Here is a 16,504-nt window from a genome sequence, read left to right on the forward strand (position 1 = left end):
GACTTTTAGAGAACTTCATACTCCTCTGTGCCTTTTGGCTAAATGTACATATTTCAAACAGATATAGTGTTAGAGAAGTGGATGAGAAGAGTCAAGGTTCATGATAGTCCTCTCTTCCCTCCCTGCACACCACAGTTGAGTCAGAGGAAATGCCCCCTTCTTTATCACAACCGATGCTAGCTCAGCACCCAGAGGAAAGCAAGGTCTCTCCCCTTTCCTGTCTGCTCCACTAGTCAGACCTGGAGGCTAGGAATCCTGCCCTAACTCCCAGTTGTGGGTGTGCAACTGACTTAACTCAGTGGGAACTTCCCAGTGAACACAACTGCATTAGGATGATCTGTTTAACTAAGTCTCTATGTCAAGCAAGTTTTCCAGCTGCTGCCCAGGGGTTCTGTGTGCATCAAGGATATTCTATTTGCCAAACCATCCAGGAGCTGAAAACCTGGTTATGTCAGAGATGCAAATCTTCCCTGCATACTAAATTCAAGCCCAGTTGTAGCAGTTTTCTCAACTTTCTGATTTAAGTGTTTTGGGTCAGTTTATTTCTCTCAACTTGGCACATATGAATACCAGACATTACCACCACTGGCAACACTGCGTGAGACTCACCTGGGGGCTCCCTGAGGCTGAGTTCTGGTGAGAACAAGGGACATGCATTTTACACAAACAGTCTCTGCATGTTCTCAGGCAGGTGAAAGAAATAGTTTGAAGAATAGGTCAGCAGTGCATGCAGGGTACAGTCAAGTTCTTCCCAAAACTGGTGAAGTATGGGAGCATCTTGGTCCCTGAGGACCATGTTGACCCTAGTCAAAACAGCCTGTTCTGTGAAAGCATGCAAGGACTTGGTATGACCTTCTCAATAGTTATACATGGAGACCCTACAATGTCAAAAGCCAGTTCTGGACATCTCCTCTTCCTCTTTACTTACTTGTTCATCAGTGCAAGAACCTTCATTTTTGTGGTTGATATTTTGAAAAATAAACTTCCTGGCATCTCACTTCAATAGACCCCATCCTTACTTCCTCACATTTTCATTCCCTTTTATCTGACATTCTCTATTTTGTCTGGTTGGCTCTATTATTTCACTTATAATAATTCACAGAGGCACAAAAAAATTTTAAGACAAAGCTTGTATTTTCCTTTCTCTGACATGTATGAGGGAGGATCTGTCTTCCCCATTGCAATCTATTTATTCCCTTTGCAGAAAATACTTGGTAGCAGGCTTAATCTTCACAAGCCATATCCTTCCTTCCTTCCAGGACTCTATGGCATTTTATTTGAGAAACACAAGGAGGCTGCCTTTGCAAATTACCGTCTCTGGGAATCACTTGGATTTGTCATCGCCTTTGGTTATAGCACCAAATTGCAAGTTTACATCAAACTGTACATTTTATTGTCTGTGCTTGTGTTATCTATGGTGACATATGGAGCAGTTGAATGCCTTGAGGCTAAGAGTTCCCCTGGGACACCTACTGCTACAAAGAAGGAAAATGGAGGACCCCTGACCCGGGAAACACACATGTAATCCAACAGGGTCAGAGTGATGGAGGTAAAGCAAACAAACTGGCCAGTTCCTATGTCTCCAAGGACATTCCAATATGTACTGCCTCCAGAAAGATGGTAATGGAACAGATTTCAAGGCCAATATAATACAAATGTCTTAGAAGTAAAAATCTCTTTTGACGTCTCAGCTTTATAAGGGAAGACTTACTTCACCCTTTCATGCAGATGACTAACTAAATGTTGTGTATTTTTTTAATTAATAAAGTCTTAATAAATGTAAAGTACACTCTTAAAGTCCTCATATTTTTGTTTCTGTGGATAAGACCTAGTACCATAGCTTTACAATCAAACCTAAAATACTCACATGTGGAATGAGAAGATAAGAGCAACTGGTGTTGCTCAGCTGATTGCAGACAACACATCTTTTTTTATAAAGATTTATGTTATTCTTACGCTGCATTCTTTAACATCTGCCGTAAATAACATCAGTTTATAAACTGGCTATATCTACATGTCATATCTTCACACCTCATAATCCACTGACCACTGAGTCCACCAGCTTGTCTCAGGTCAGCAGACAGCTGTGTTTCTGTCCATGTCATCCCTCTATCCCAGATCTCTTTCTTCTTTGGTTTTCCTGTCTCCAATTTTTCTGTCACCAGTTGCAGCAACTTCATCCTAAAAGAGATGCCTTCCACATAACCAAATACTTCAGTTATTATGACCTTCTCCGCTTTCCAATCCATCTTTCCCAGACAGAGCTGTCTTCAAGATGAGCAGCCAGGGCATGTTACTTAGAGAACATAGCCACGACGAGGGTGCAGGTAACAGTGCAAGTCACAGAGTGGTAAAAGAAAAGGAGGATGGGCCTACACTGTAATAACTTCTTGACACCTATATGTATCCACCAGTGGCTCAGATGAGGATTTCCCTCATGTCATTTCAGCTTCTCTTAATTTTATCCATATGGTTTCCAGATTTGGATTTTGGAGGTTATTCTTCAAAGAGAGGAGTGCTACAGTGCAATTACTGGGCAGTGATCCTGTATCTTAATGAGAGAGAAATGTACAGACATGATGATCATTACTGGTAATGACACTATGAACAGATTCTCTGTGCGAGGCAGACAGCAAAAAAGGAATTGGAGACAAATGCTGTTCATCTCCAAGATTAGTGCTGCCTCTGGAAATAAACTGCAAGGCTAGTTAAGTTGCTGCCTGCCATGGAGCTAACACTTGAAACTACTTCCTCTCAGTTATTACCATAACAGGAGGATAAGACACCATACGGTGTGACAACAATGATACAATTTATGTGGAAAAAAATCCTGAATTGTTAGGTCTCTTAAATAGCAGTAAACTCCATGCTACTTTACTATCTCTCTTATATTCCTTATACTCAAGCATCTGGCCTCTCCTCCAGACTTCACATTGATTCATGGATTTCCAAATGATGAGCTTCTTTTCCAGGTCTCATACAGTAAAGTAAAGCTCATTATGTCCTGCAGAAAAGGAGATGACAGGTGGGCTGCCTCACAGATCCACCTTCCTCTTGCACATTTACCCTGTCAGCTCAAAGGCATGCTGTTAATCTCTCTGTTGGAAATACAAACAGCAAAATTATGGTGGCTGTAGAATCCTGACAGCCTCCCAGCTGCCCAGCACTTACAGATGGATTTTCTAGGCTGCTGCTGATTCTCACACTGCACTATTTCCATTTCATACGGAAACAGAGCATCATGTTTCAACACATCTCTGAATTCTCCTCTGATTTTTTCTTTTAAAAAAGCAATGTTCAAAGGCTAGTGAAGCAAAAAGGATTTTTTAGATCAACATCAGTGAAAATCTCATCTGTGTGAATGTAATCATTTTCTATTGGTAATAACCCAACACAGAAGTCGGGATCCTGCTACATGAGATGCTCTACAACCTCAGAACAAAAAGACAATCCCTCCCTCAGAAAGACTATACAGCTTAATAAGTTTCTCTCTTTACTCCTGCACTGGGTCTGTCTGGATAGAGTTAATTTTCTTCATAGCAGTCCATATGGTGCTGTGTTTGGGATTTTTGTAACTAAAACAGTGTTGATAACACACTTGTGTTTTGGCTGTTGCTGAGTAGTGTTTGCAGAGCATCCAGGTTTTCTCTTTTTCCCCACTCTGCCCCCTCAGTGAGTAGCTTGCAGGTGCCGGAGAAATTAGGAGATGGCACAACCAGGACAGATGAGACAGACTGACCAAAGGGATATCCCATGCCACAAGATGCCGTGATCAGCAATAAAAGCTCAGGGCAAAGGAGGAGGAAGTGAGGACATTCTTGCTTATGGCATTTGACTTCCCAAGCAATTGCTATGCCCACTGAGGTCCTGCTTTCCAGGAAGTTGCTGGACGCCTGTCTACCAAAGAGAAGTAGTGCATGAATTCCTGTTTCGTTCTGCTTGCACACACAGTTTTGCTTCTCCTTTTAAACTGCCTGTATCTCAAAGCAGGAGTTTTATCACTTTTTGCTCTTCTGATTCTCTCCCCCATCCTGTTGGTGGGAGAAGTGAGTGAGCAACTTGGAGCATGCTTCATTGGTGCTTGGGGTCAACACAGCACACCTCCATAATTGTTTGGTTCTCTCTGTGCCCAGGATTTGTCTGTAAAATTCAGCAATGCCATATGAACAAACAACTCCTTACACCACATATTCCAACTGAAACCATGAGGAGCTACCAAGGAGCAGAAAAGGTTCTCTGACCTTGGAGAGGATCTCAGTATCACTGACACTGAATCAGCACAGGAGATAGGACATTGCAGCCTGTGGTCTGGGGAGCTTTTTTTTCACTCTCGATTTTGTCACAGGACTTTACTGTAGTCATTTCCCAAACTGTAATAAGAAGGGGAAAAACAACTCTTCTATTGCATAGAGAGCATGAGGAAAAATTCTGTTAACTTGATAACGAAAGCCACAGCTACACGTGGCAATGCAATGAACATGCTTACTCCTGGGACAGGATGAGGATCAGTCTTGGGCACGACCTAAATGAAAATTGTCATTTAGCATGGACAGAACACAGTTATAAAATTTATATGGTTTTGTTTACTGTAAAGGCAATAGGGATTTTGCTGCATAGTATATATAAAAAATATTTTGGCAGAAGTTCAGCTAAGAATACCTCTTAATTGAAATGCAAGAAAAAAAGATGGTTGAAGTTTTTGTGACATAAGGCTTCTGCCCTTTCATGGCCAAGGAAGGCTCCACAAGCCCTGTTTCAGTCTAGCAGGCAGTGAGCAGCACAGGTCTGTCTGTGCTGAGATCTTAACCAGCAGCAGGGTGCAGGTAGACTCACCCTTCTCCACTCCATGTTTCACCAGACAAGCTCCTATCTCTCTGTTACCTGGCATCATAGACAACAGCATCCTACTCTCCTCAGGGGGAAGGCCAGGTTGGATGGAGCATTGAGCAACCTGGGCTAATGGGAGTGTCCCTGCCCATGGCAGGGGGATTGGAACTAGATAATTTTTAAAGTCCCTTCATAGAACCATTATGATTCTATGATTATAAGGTCTCTGCTTCTGGGTGCTGGTTGGCAGCAGCAGTACCTGGATATTAAGCTCAAGCATGGTCGGAGACAGCTGTGGTAGCTTTGCATTGTGGAAGAATGCAAAGGTGGGTTTACAAATTATTAAGGAATGGACTGAACATAGAACCTTCTGGGAATGAAGGCTGGTGAAGAGATGGAGGTTTATCTGGGCACACATTTATACAGAGTAGAGTGAAATTAATCTTCATTAATTTAGACCAGTGCCTAATCCCAGAGTTACTGTTTCATAATTGCGCTTCAAGAGCTTCTACTTATATGTGATATGAGTTCCTTAAGATCAGACAGGTGTTCTTTGTTAGTTAAAGTGTTTTCTTTTCTTTGCACTTAATTATCAGGGAATTTGAAGCAGACATTTGTTGTATTTAGGTCTGGTTAGCCAATTTCCTGTAAACTGGCATTCCCTGAATGCCAGAGGTTTAATTTCATTCCCTGAGTGCCAGATGTTCATTAATAGAAGATGATATGAACGAACCACCAAAGAAAGCTTCATTGTTCAGACTTTACTAATGGCTTAATTTATGATTACCTGGTGGACACTGTGATGGCACAGTTTACCACACACTGCTTTCCATGTTCAACAGTGTCTTTCACGGAAACACTGCTAATAACAATGTTGAACAGCACAGAAAAGACAAAGCCAACTGCAGTCTGTAAGGTGATTCATTCAAATGCTTACCATAGCTGCTTCCAATTATATAAATTTTTTCTTAATTTAATGATCTTTGCCCCAGGATTTGAACCAGCTATTGTAAAACTTGTTTAGTTTTGTCTGGTTGGTTTTTTGGTGTGCTTGATTTTTTTTTGTTGTTGTTGTTGTTGTTTTTTAGTTGGTTGGTTGGTGTTTGTTTTTCAATTTTTTCTTAGCATGTGACACAGTGCCCTTTAACAAGCAGACAGGGGAAAGAATTCCCAGAAAAGAAAGTGGAAGCAAAGATAACGATCATTTCATGGGACCACCATGTTAGATTTGTATGTGAGCTCAGCAGCAAGCCCCCAACTTTCTGGGGCTGAAAAGAATGACTCACCACAAGAGTCATAGGAAGACTACTCCTATAGAAGTCCTATTACACCATGACCACACTTCAGTAACTACTTACCATGTTTCTCTCCCGTTCCCTATAAACCCCTCACCCAAGGAAAGCTCCCACTAAGGAAAATTCAACTGCAGTCTGTCTCTGTGCAGTTTAGATCTCGCTCCCTCCCTTCCAACACTAGCTTAAACCCAAGATGGAAAGGTACTGCAAGTCTGACTGTAAGACATCACTAAACATGTTAATATACATATTACTATTACATGTTACTTTGCAATATGGAAAGTCATTATATACAGAAATTCAAATTTTGGCCACAGTCTCAGCCATTAATGATGCCAAAAGTCCCTTTCCAATAGGAGCCTTATACCTCACACCTTGGACCAAAGCTTGCTTAAAAGCCCATCATTTTTAAGCAAAAATTCCCTCTCTACAGGATATGAGACGGTCCTGGACTATTTTTAACCCACATACTACAGTCCTATGGTAAAGTAGTCTTATACCCCTAACCCCACTGCCCTGCTTCCCAGCCTTCCAGAAATACCTCCTGGACTATTCTCTAAAACCCTCCTCCCGTTAAGCCCCGATTGAAACTTTCCTGGGTTTGCTGTCTGCATTGTAACACACTTGTTACAAACTTCACAATGCTGCTTGTAGAAGAGCTCTGTAACCGCCCTGTGGTTACCCTTCAGAGCCTATCAGTAGCAGAATGCATTGGACAGCCATGACTTAAGTACATCGCATGAGAGATCCACAAATGTCAGAGTGGAGAGAGAAACATGGCTTTTCCTCTTGCAAGAATTTTTAATTTTTTTTTTACATTCAAATAAAGTAATGGGAATCCTGAACTGTTTTGTGATTTGCAAAATTTTTGAATTATGTTAGTTTATATTTTGATAATGGTAAAGCATGTCATTTCACATTTGGGCTTCTAGTTTTAGAACTAAATTGGTATTTAAAAAACGTCTTTCTGAACCACTGTCTCGTAAAAAATGAAACTAGTATATTCTAACAACTTCAAAACAAGAAAATTCAAATTAAATAAAAAAGCTGACAAAAGATTACTTTTGTTCTCTGGAAAAAAGCTTTCAATTTCAACAAATTGTAATTTTTCCATAGAAAAGTGTGTCCCTTGCTAACTCAACTGACGTTGCATTGTGTACTTCCAGGTGTGACTTTTTCCCTTGATTTCTATAGTTGTTTGGAAGGCAGAGACTACTTATTCTGAAGTCTACAACTCAACCTGAAAAGAAAAAACAAGGATGTCACTACAATAATAGGATGTGAAGGAGTCTTGTCTAGCATATGGACCATCCATTTTGTTTTTTTTTTTACTTGCTACGTTTTGAGAGAAAGTGGAGGTTGGTATGTTAATGCTTTGTGAGAATGGTCCTCAGCTCAAACACTCTTGTCTCATCCAAGACACTCTTCCCCAAACACGAAGTCTAATCCTCAGGGGCAATTAGAATGTAGAATTTCAGCTCTGTAGGTTTCCAGGAAAATAAAACTGAGAGAAACAACACCACCTTCAAATCTACAAGTCCATGGGACTGAGCAGAAGCTGAAGCTAAAAATAAACAAATCCCTGGAGGTTGGGCACTCTCCACACAAGTCTGCCCAACTCAGCAACTGGTTACCTATACTTGACTTCTGCAACTACAAGTTAACACACGCACATATTTCCTCTCTGATAAAAAACAGAGGCGTATGCCCCTGGCTGTCTGAATGGAAGTAGCTCTGTTCAGAAGTCACAGCCTATTCTAAATTTAAACAAAAATTGAGGCCAAACACTGGCTGTAGCATGTTTTTACTAATGCCAGAAAAACCTGTGGAAAGACAAGAAGGGAGTCTTGTCTTTCATCTCCCTGCAGGATTCATGAAAATTTGTTCATTATAATCCTCTAGGACAAAAGACATAGTGAAATAGGTATGTGTGTTGCTACAGTTAAAGCACAATATGCAGTCACACTTGATTTGGATTATTTGTGTTCCTACAGCTAAGAACCCTTGATGGTAGAGCCAATGCTTCTGGTTAACTAATGCGAGTGGAAGGTGGAGGAGAGGGAACATGAGAAGAGTCTGTGAAAAACAAGGGGGTATGTGTCGTAACTTGTCTGTGAAGGACTCCCAGTTATAACATAGCTGACAGAGCTTGTCATTCAGGTAGGTGCTTTTCTGCCTCCTCCTTTTCAAATCCAATGTGTACCTCTTATTTCAGTAATTCCTTTGCTATTATATTATAAAATATCACCTGAAACCAATATCTTGCTAGAATGATGGTCAGACATGGGTTGGCAAAAGTGCTGTGAAATCTTCAGTAGTTTCACCCTTGATTTCACCAATAGAAAGTTTGCCATCAATCTGCTGAAAAGTAGGACCAGGCCCATGCTTATGTGTCATTACAAGTGCTCTGAAAGGTGGTGCTAACAAGGTTAATGTACATATCAACACAGTGAATACACATGTCAGCAAGGTGTTTGCACACATGCATTGCTGCATGCACTGTTTTAGAGACTGGCTTGCACATATTCCCTATGTGTTACACATGTGCAGGACCACAGGCCAAATTATTCCACAATCAAAATGCCTTCTGCAAGTAGACTGAAGCAAAGAGTAAGGAACAAAATTGTTCCTTATTTGATTTACAATTAGAAGGACCACATACCCACAGAATTCTACAATTCTGTGACACAGAAGTTTTTGAATAGTAAATAGAGATTTAGGGCTAAAAGCTGCAAACAAAGACTGTTTTCTAAATTATTACAGAAACAAAAAGAATGTCAGCATTTTAACTGGAGAACAGGGACCTTTTGTTAAAGGAATTCATGGGAATAAAAACAATGGTGCTTTATAAAACATTGGTATCATATTTAGTTTCCCAGCCAAACTGAAAACATTAACCACATTCACTTTTTTATGATGCCTAATTGAGAAAAAAATCAACATATGTTTGTTTTATTCAGCGTAAGGAAGCACAAACTGAAATTCTTAGTGAAACACATGGAAAAGAATGATATCTTGGATTTATTTTGATAAAAAACTTTTGTAAAAGTTTCCTTTCACAAAACAAATAAAATATGCTAACTATTTCAGCAGTGAAAAGCTGAAAAGGAGAGTTACGTAGCAGTAAAGGGAAAACAATGCAATTTTATCATTACACCAGCCGATATCAAACTGCATGGATGTTCACAGCATCAGAATTAAATTGATAAAATGAAGTATGTGTATGATCAGCGTCAGCAATGCTCCTCGCTCTTTCTTTCAAAGATACTCTGTAATTTGAATGGTGATTTGTTAATAGTCTGAGTCCCTGAAAACTAAAGAGAAGACAATTCTATAATGTTGCAATCATTTTGCACTTAGGTGTGAGAAAAGGCTAAAGCAGCATGCTATGAAAATGTATTTGTTGTTACAGGAATTTGAAGGGCATAAGGAGATAATTGGGCATCTCAGTCAATGGGCAGGTAAATGAGCTGAGCTCCTCAAGAGAAATGTTTCAGGGACTTCAAAAAATTCACTTCCCTGGAAGTGTTCAAGGCCAGGTTGGACTGGGCTTTGAGCAATCTGCTCTAGTCAGCATAGGGCAGCACTGAACTGTATATTTGAGGCTCTTATGCCATGGTCCAGAATTGTAGTCACTTTCACAACTAAGTAGCAGAAAAACAAGGGAAAGTGTGATCAGTACCATAAAATAAACACTTCAATGAGAAGTACTGTGGGCATTTATTTTAATGTTGCATACACAAAGAGTGCATGACCGCATCTCATTCAAGTCTCACTCAAGAGACATTACATTCAGGTAAGGTTATTCCAATCTAAGCCAGTCACTCAGCCAAAGTAATTTTCAACCTTACAGATCCATCCAGTCCTTTTCACAAGTTAAATCTTCCTAACAGTTCTGACCTGCCAAGAAAATGGATTGAGCTACATACATACAGCGCAGCCCTTTGCGGGAAGGAATCACTTCTTATCTAGGATGAGATTACCCTCCTCATCTTTGATTTGAACTCGTCCAGTGGAGTACTCGGTTTCCCGTCTGCCGTTGCAGTACACAGTTTTCACGGTGCCATCTGTGTACTCCCGCCTCTTGAATTGTGCAGTGTGAATCTCCTTCTGGCCATTACTGAATATCACTATTTTATCTCCATTCCTGAAAGAAATAGCAATGAATGCAGTGATGAGAAGGCACTGTCTGTTATTAACCTGTCTCACTTAGCTGTCTAATGTGACTCAATGGAAGTGGAAAATAATGTCAGAATTAACACGGGATGGCATTAGAGATCTTATCTCACAAAAAGATTTCAATACATAGTATAATAGCTAATGGAGATCTGCGTTTTACATAACTTCATGCAAGGATCTCAAGGCTTTTTGCAGGCAGAAAATCTATTTTACAACAGGAACTTTTAGAAGCCCGGAAGAGGCAGAAATAAGAGATTCCTGTTGTTGTTTTTCTCGTTTTGCATGGGGGAATAGAGAGATAATACGTGAAATGCCTTGCCTAAGATTAGAAAGGGAGCCAAACAGGTAGGAATACTGCTCAGGAGCCCTCACCCTGAGTCCTTTAGCACCCACATTTTTAACACAGACAACTGGTGATCTCCCAGCAATTCTGGCCAGTGTAAAGTTACAAGGAACCAAATGAGGAATATTTCACAGTCACTTTGCCAGTGACAAATGATCATCTATCACTCAAGTTGGAAGTGAACAGTTTTCAGTGCTACATTGCAGCAAAACCTTGCTATCTTAAAAACCCTTTTTCCCTTCATCTGGAAATTTCCTAGCTATGCAAAACCCAGCCACAGTTCTAAATGTCAATATCATTGTACATGTGTCCATTGCTTGGTTCCTGTCATTTATACAAGACTTACTTTTCTACTTTTACTACTGTGCCATCTGGGAAAAGTTTCCTTCAGTCCATCACTATAGAGGCACTTCACTGTGTGATCTGGGAACACAATTTCTTGTGTGCCATTGGGATAATGTTTTTCTGTGGAAAAGAAGATGTAAGAAGTCTATCTAATATTCTTAATGTTTCTTTATACAGAGCTAAGTCAGGATTTTTTTGGACATCGCAGTGAGGATGGAAACTATATGCAGAGTACAGCTAAAGAAATTAAAGAATCACATAATCAGATAATCAAAATTAGAAGAGTTACATTTATATTCCATTATTATATTTGCTTTGTAGGAGCAAACTGAGCATTGAAGTGATGGAATATACTGGAAGTGAAATGCAAAGACAATGTTAAATGGCAAGAAAATCCTTAATCTGTTGGAGTCAGAACGAAGACCACACTTTCATAATAGAAATAAATCTGCACATACTGTTCATGCTTATGAGCTCTTGCATACCTATCTGATTATTAGGGAACTGCAGCACCTTCAGGCCATCTGGATAAGCAGTGTGGGTTGTCTGTGCATCTGCATAATAATAAATCTGGAAGGAGAGTGAAGTGTTAGCAGCATGTTCACAACATTTGCATAAGCAGATTCAACCATAACAATGTGCTTAAAAGTAAGCCATCTTTAAAAAGTCATTTCAAGGTCGTTTTCTGCATCTGTCATCCATAAAAGTAGCTATGTTTACACTGCCGTTCCTTCCTCTCATTCACTCTCCTCCTCATGGCTGTGTCTAGATGACACTACTTTCATCTCTGTAGCATACAGAAGAAGAGTGTGTAAATGAACATCATCCTCCCATCTCTTTGCTTTGGATCTCATCCATGAACTATTAATTTAAAATAGCCCTACTGCTACTAAGGCCTCACTTATTTCCACTCTAGCTCACATAATTATTAACTACTTATATTTATATAATGCCGGGAGGAATTAGCTGCTCTACAAATGGATAAAAACAAGTCCTTGCTTCAGACGGCTGCTTCTGCCCCTTGCCTTGTTCAGTCTCCTGCTTGGCCAACCACATATTTTTTCCTTCTTTGACTGTTACCTTCATGCCTTTCCACTTTTGTCCTTGCAGATGAAGAAGTTTCACTGTTCAGGGTTGTTAAACCAACACCCTTCCTTATCAATTTCTCTCAGAATTAATAGATCAAGATAAATGATAGGACCCTTTTGGAAAATCAATTAATCATTTTATTTTCCATAAAGAAAAAAAAGTTACACACCACTCTCTGATCTGGCATGATCTTCTTCACATCTCCATTGGAAAAGCTAATCGTTGTTGTCCTTCTATCAACACTAATCTCTTTTTTAGTACCATTGCGGAAAGTGAGGATTCGGCGTCCATCAGTAAGCACCTCTTCTACCTTCAAACACATAGAGCATCTAATTGAAGTCAAAGGAAATGAGCAACATTGCACTGCCTTCCAATTAAACTGGAGCTTGAAGTAAGTCATTCTATGCCTTTGTATTTCAGAAGTTATCACTGCAGAACAGGTCTTATTTTCTTTTTCATTTGTGTACAAAGGAGGCCAAAAGAAATTTTCTTTTCACAAGATGAACTTACTTGTATCACATATCCCAAATTCTCACCCTATCACCTTGTTTTTCTGTTAAGGGAGGTAAGGTACACAGCCCTGTGGCAATAGGGATGCCAGTCAGGTTTTTCCTTGACCAACTTCAATGAATTATTGTCTGGACTCATTTCATATATGCTTGTACATCTTCCACACAGGTCAGTTGAGAGACCCTGCTTCTGGATTATGTGAGCCAAAATGATTGAATTGATGTATTAACACAGAGTGCTGACATGATAGGTTAACAGTCATTGTTTTCCAAACAATCCTATATGGACATTCAGTACTACCGAATTAATTGTGGCTGCATGCAGAAACCTGAAAAATTGCTCAAAACTTCTTAACAGCAGACAATAATACCATCAGTGTGCTCTTCTACAAACAATACACTGCTCAGAGAAGACTTCATACCTAGCACAGCCTCTGGCTAATCAATTTTCCTGGTATTACTATGGCAGTTGATTCTGTTCACCATATATCAAACCCCACAAAATAATTAATTTGAAGTCCAAAAAAGAAGACAACCAGAAGATGCAATATAGCTTTACCATTTAGTTCCAACAATTAGAATATCCACAAAAAGGGAATGCCTCCCAATTGAAAAAAAACCAAACTATTTTCTCTCACCTTTCCATCACAATACTCTATTTTTTCCTGCACCTCTTCCTCACTCTTTCTTCTTTCTTGATGCAACATTGACCTTCTAGATAATATTGATTTTGGAGGCTATGTTATGAAAACATCACAGTCAGTGTTATATAAACATAAATGTTTTCAAAATATTTTCATTAATTTTAATCAACAGTGCAAACCCCATATTTACTTTCACACATGCAGAGGAAAGATGCCCTTCTTTCAGATATTGCCTTGCATTTGCAATGAATTTTTGTGTTTTAGTTGTAACTAGAAATGTTGCACATTAACTCAAATTATCTTCAGTTTGCAAAGCTAAAGGTGGCAAAAAGGAAGTCCAAAAATGAAGTGACAAGAGTGCATTCTGGCAAAATTACACTGTACAAAATGGAGAAAATAAACACAAGAACAGAGAGGAGAACTATCTCTGAATATTGGGTTACTGATTTACGAAGAAAGGTACCTATATTAGCTAGAGTGACTCTTCCGAGACAAATTACATGGCCTTTAGCTCTTAGGTAATGCTATCTATGTAACTAAGGGCTATTCCGGATGTTGCAATTCCAATTTACCATTGCCATGAGTGCTCTTTGCAGTCTGGCAGCATAAAGGAGTCTTAAGTTAATTGACATCTGGCACATAGCATCTAGGGCAGTTACTAGATGATGTTAATTACTTTTGAAGATGTGGTGAAATTTTGAATTACGGGATCCAAAGGAACAGGGAGTACTGCTCCCCACAGGGCAATGATATGCTTCAGTAAATGGCTATAAACACTGTGCTCAAAGTTGTCAGATACATCCCTAATGCTCTGTCCACTGCATAGCCTAGAAAGTGGGAATGGAGTGTTTTCCTTTTCTTGGGGTTTTTTATTTCTGTTCACAAATGGAAAGAAGGCAGTTGCTGATCGTGTAAGAACCAGAATCATAAGTAGCTCAAACCTTTGCTTCAGCATCCAGAAGAGCACAACTGTCTGTAAACACTTTGTTGTCATCTGCAATTATGCCACTTCTCCTGTGTGTGGTCACTAAAGTCACTTTATTCTGAGGTTTTAGCAGCTTTTCTGTCTTTTTGAGAGCTTATTCTTCCAGATACAAAATTAAAATGGTAACTAACAACATAAATCTATTAATATTCAACAGTTGTGCAGGACTATATTGATAAAGAAATCTAATCTATTATTTGAAAGCCATTACAATATTGTTTTAAAGACTGTACTTATATCATGAGTAGATGAAAGAAAATAAAGCCAGGAGAGTATTGGAAGTTAGCATGCTGTATATGAAAACTAAGACCACAGACTAACTGAAATTCTACCTTATAGAGTTACATGGTGAAATACCCCTCTTTCTTCATTGTTATTGCAGGGTACAAAGCTGCAAGTGTCATTGCTATGGTTATGTGAGAGGGACATGTCTTCTGAGCTATCTGAAATTGGCAAAGGCATGCCTGTAAGAAAAAGCAAAGTAAAAGGGGTCAGTGAAAGCATATGCAAATTGCTGAATCATGTTTCCATACCTATCTCAGTTTTTTTGAAGATGTCTCAGAGTCTGGCAACACATTGCTTCTTACACTGATAATGTTTGCTAACATCTTTCCATCCTTCCAAAGGTGCTTTTTCCTGGACCAAAATGAAGTGCAGTCCACATCCATTCTCCTGCCTTTAAACTTCCAGGTCAACAGTAAGTAAGCAGGCGAGAGCACAATCTGCTCTCCCTCTCTTGTAAAATACAAATTTGATAATTCTTCTAAGAATAATAGGAGTGTTTTAGTGATAACATCCTCTGCAAGTCAAGAGTTAAAGACCAGTGCCTCCAAGTCATTTTCAGACCATTTTAAGCAGGCAGAAAGTTTCCACATATCTTACCTTCCATACAGGAAGATGACTTAGGCTCCTTGAAAAGACCAGTTACATGTGAGACAGCTCCAGGTGATTTTCTACCATCTGTTTTTCCTCCAGTAGGAGAGGGCTGATGTACAACTTGAAGAAAAATGGAGAGGGCCTGGCCTACAGTCATGCTTCACTGTAAAATGGGAGTTGTCACTGACATGGCCAGAGTGCACTTCCCCTTCCTAGGAGTTTAGCTGTCTGTGTTTGGGTATTGTGCATGGGTCTAACCTTAGTTCAGACTATCGTGGAGAAAGGAAAGTGGAAGAACTGGAAGAAGTGTCAGACAAGGCCATGCCCACCACCCTGCCCACTGCTTCCCATCTCTTGGAAACTTCACTTCATTTGGTCCGTGTTGGTTTGCATTGCAGTTGTCTGTACCTGGCCATGCACCTCATTGATCCAAATCCCAGTCCTGACCCACAGGATGAATTCCTACCATGACCCCAGACCTGTCTCATCATTATAGGCTTTGACAATGGGGATTTTGGTCTAACCCTCACTTCCATTCCCAGCCTGCCCTCCTTCCTGTCTGCGTCTGTGGGATGGGCACTGCCCTGCTGGACGCTATGAGCTGCCCCTGATGGTCCAAGCCCCTGGCCTTCCTGGGAGCCACTGGCCTATACAATGCCCCAATGCTTGGTGTGTGTGATCAACTCTGAACTTTTTCTGAGGCAAGAGGGGCAGGTTTCAAAGCATTCACCCACACTCTGGCCTGCAGATATCTGAATAGCTCAATCTATGAACAGTCTCTAAGATAATTTCTGACAAACTTTCAGTTCCAGGGAAAGAAGACCAAGCAGGAGTTGTGTGGGGATCGGGGTGTGGATATAGCTTCTGAACAATTCTATAAAAAGCAAATAAAGGCAGTTTAAATAGGCCTTACTATTGACTTACTTTTTCTGGTTCTAAAGGTGTCAGTCTTCCCTAAGTGTTCTCCTGCCAGTTGGTGTGCTTCTATCAATGGAGCAGTTAGATGGTTTCTTTTCTTGATGTTCATTTGTCACTGATCTCAAAGAATGAGCTCTTTGCACAGAGCTATCTGTTGCCTAAAACATTTGAATACGTTTTTATTAAGTTAATATAGACGTCTTCAAATAGCATTAAAAATCCTTCTACAACAGGTGCATCACTAAGCAGTTAAAACTTTAGGAAAATATTTATTTGTGTATGTGGGCATACCCACAGACACACACACACACACACGTTTTATACATAACTCTGTCTTGGGGTCTTATTTTGCTTTGCACTGTGGAATAATGGATAGGGTTAAAAGTTAAAGGAGAATAAGAATTACAGAGGAGAACCAGCTGCTGCTTCCTGGATGATGGTCACAATGCCCCACAAAGGTTCCCCAAACACTGATAAACACATGGTTCGGAGAA

General features: G+C 39.9%; 2 protein-coding genes across 4 annotated transcripts in view; one reads left to right on the top strand and one right to left on the bottom strand.

Annotated features, from left to right (window-relative positions):
* UNC93A (unc-93 homolog A) overlaps positions 1-16,504 on the top strand; it is a 37,080-nt gene that overhangs the window by 17,908 nt on the left and 2,668 nt on the right. For all 3 annotated transcript variants that reach the window (XM_027686479.1, XM_027686488.1, XM_027686497.1), the window contains one exon: positions 1,260-1,779. In XM_027686479.1, the coding sequence (XP_027542280.1) occupies positions 1,260-1,525 (266 nt within the window). In that variant the 3' untranslated portion in view covers positions 1,526-1,779. The remainder of the gene's footprint in view (positions 1-1,259; positions 1,780-16,504) is intronic.
* Positions 9,844-13,949, bottom strand: TCP10L2 (t-complex 10 like 2). The gene is given in 7 exon segments (XM_027686509.1): positions 9,844-10,269; positions 10,991-11,026; positions 11,028-11,109; positions 11,475-11,559; positions 12,248-12,388; positions 13,226-13,324; positions 13,527-13,949. Coding segments are annotated over 6 exon segments (603 nt in total). The 5' UTR covers positions 13,295-13,324; positions 13,527-13,949; the 3' UTR covers positions 9,844-10,079.

Source organism: Neopelma chrysocephalum, unplaced genomic scaffold (genome assembly GCF_003984885.1).
Source record: "Neopelma chrysocephalum unplaced genomic scaffold, ASM398488v2 Primary Assembly neopelma1_23, whole genome shotgun sequence".
NCBI classification, from domain to species: domain Eukaryota; kingdom Metazoa; phylum Chordata; class Aves; order Passeriformes; family Pipridae; genus Neopelma; species Neopelma chrysocephalum.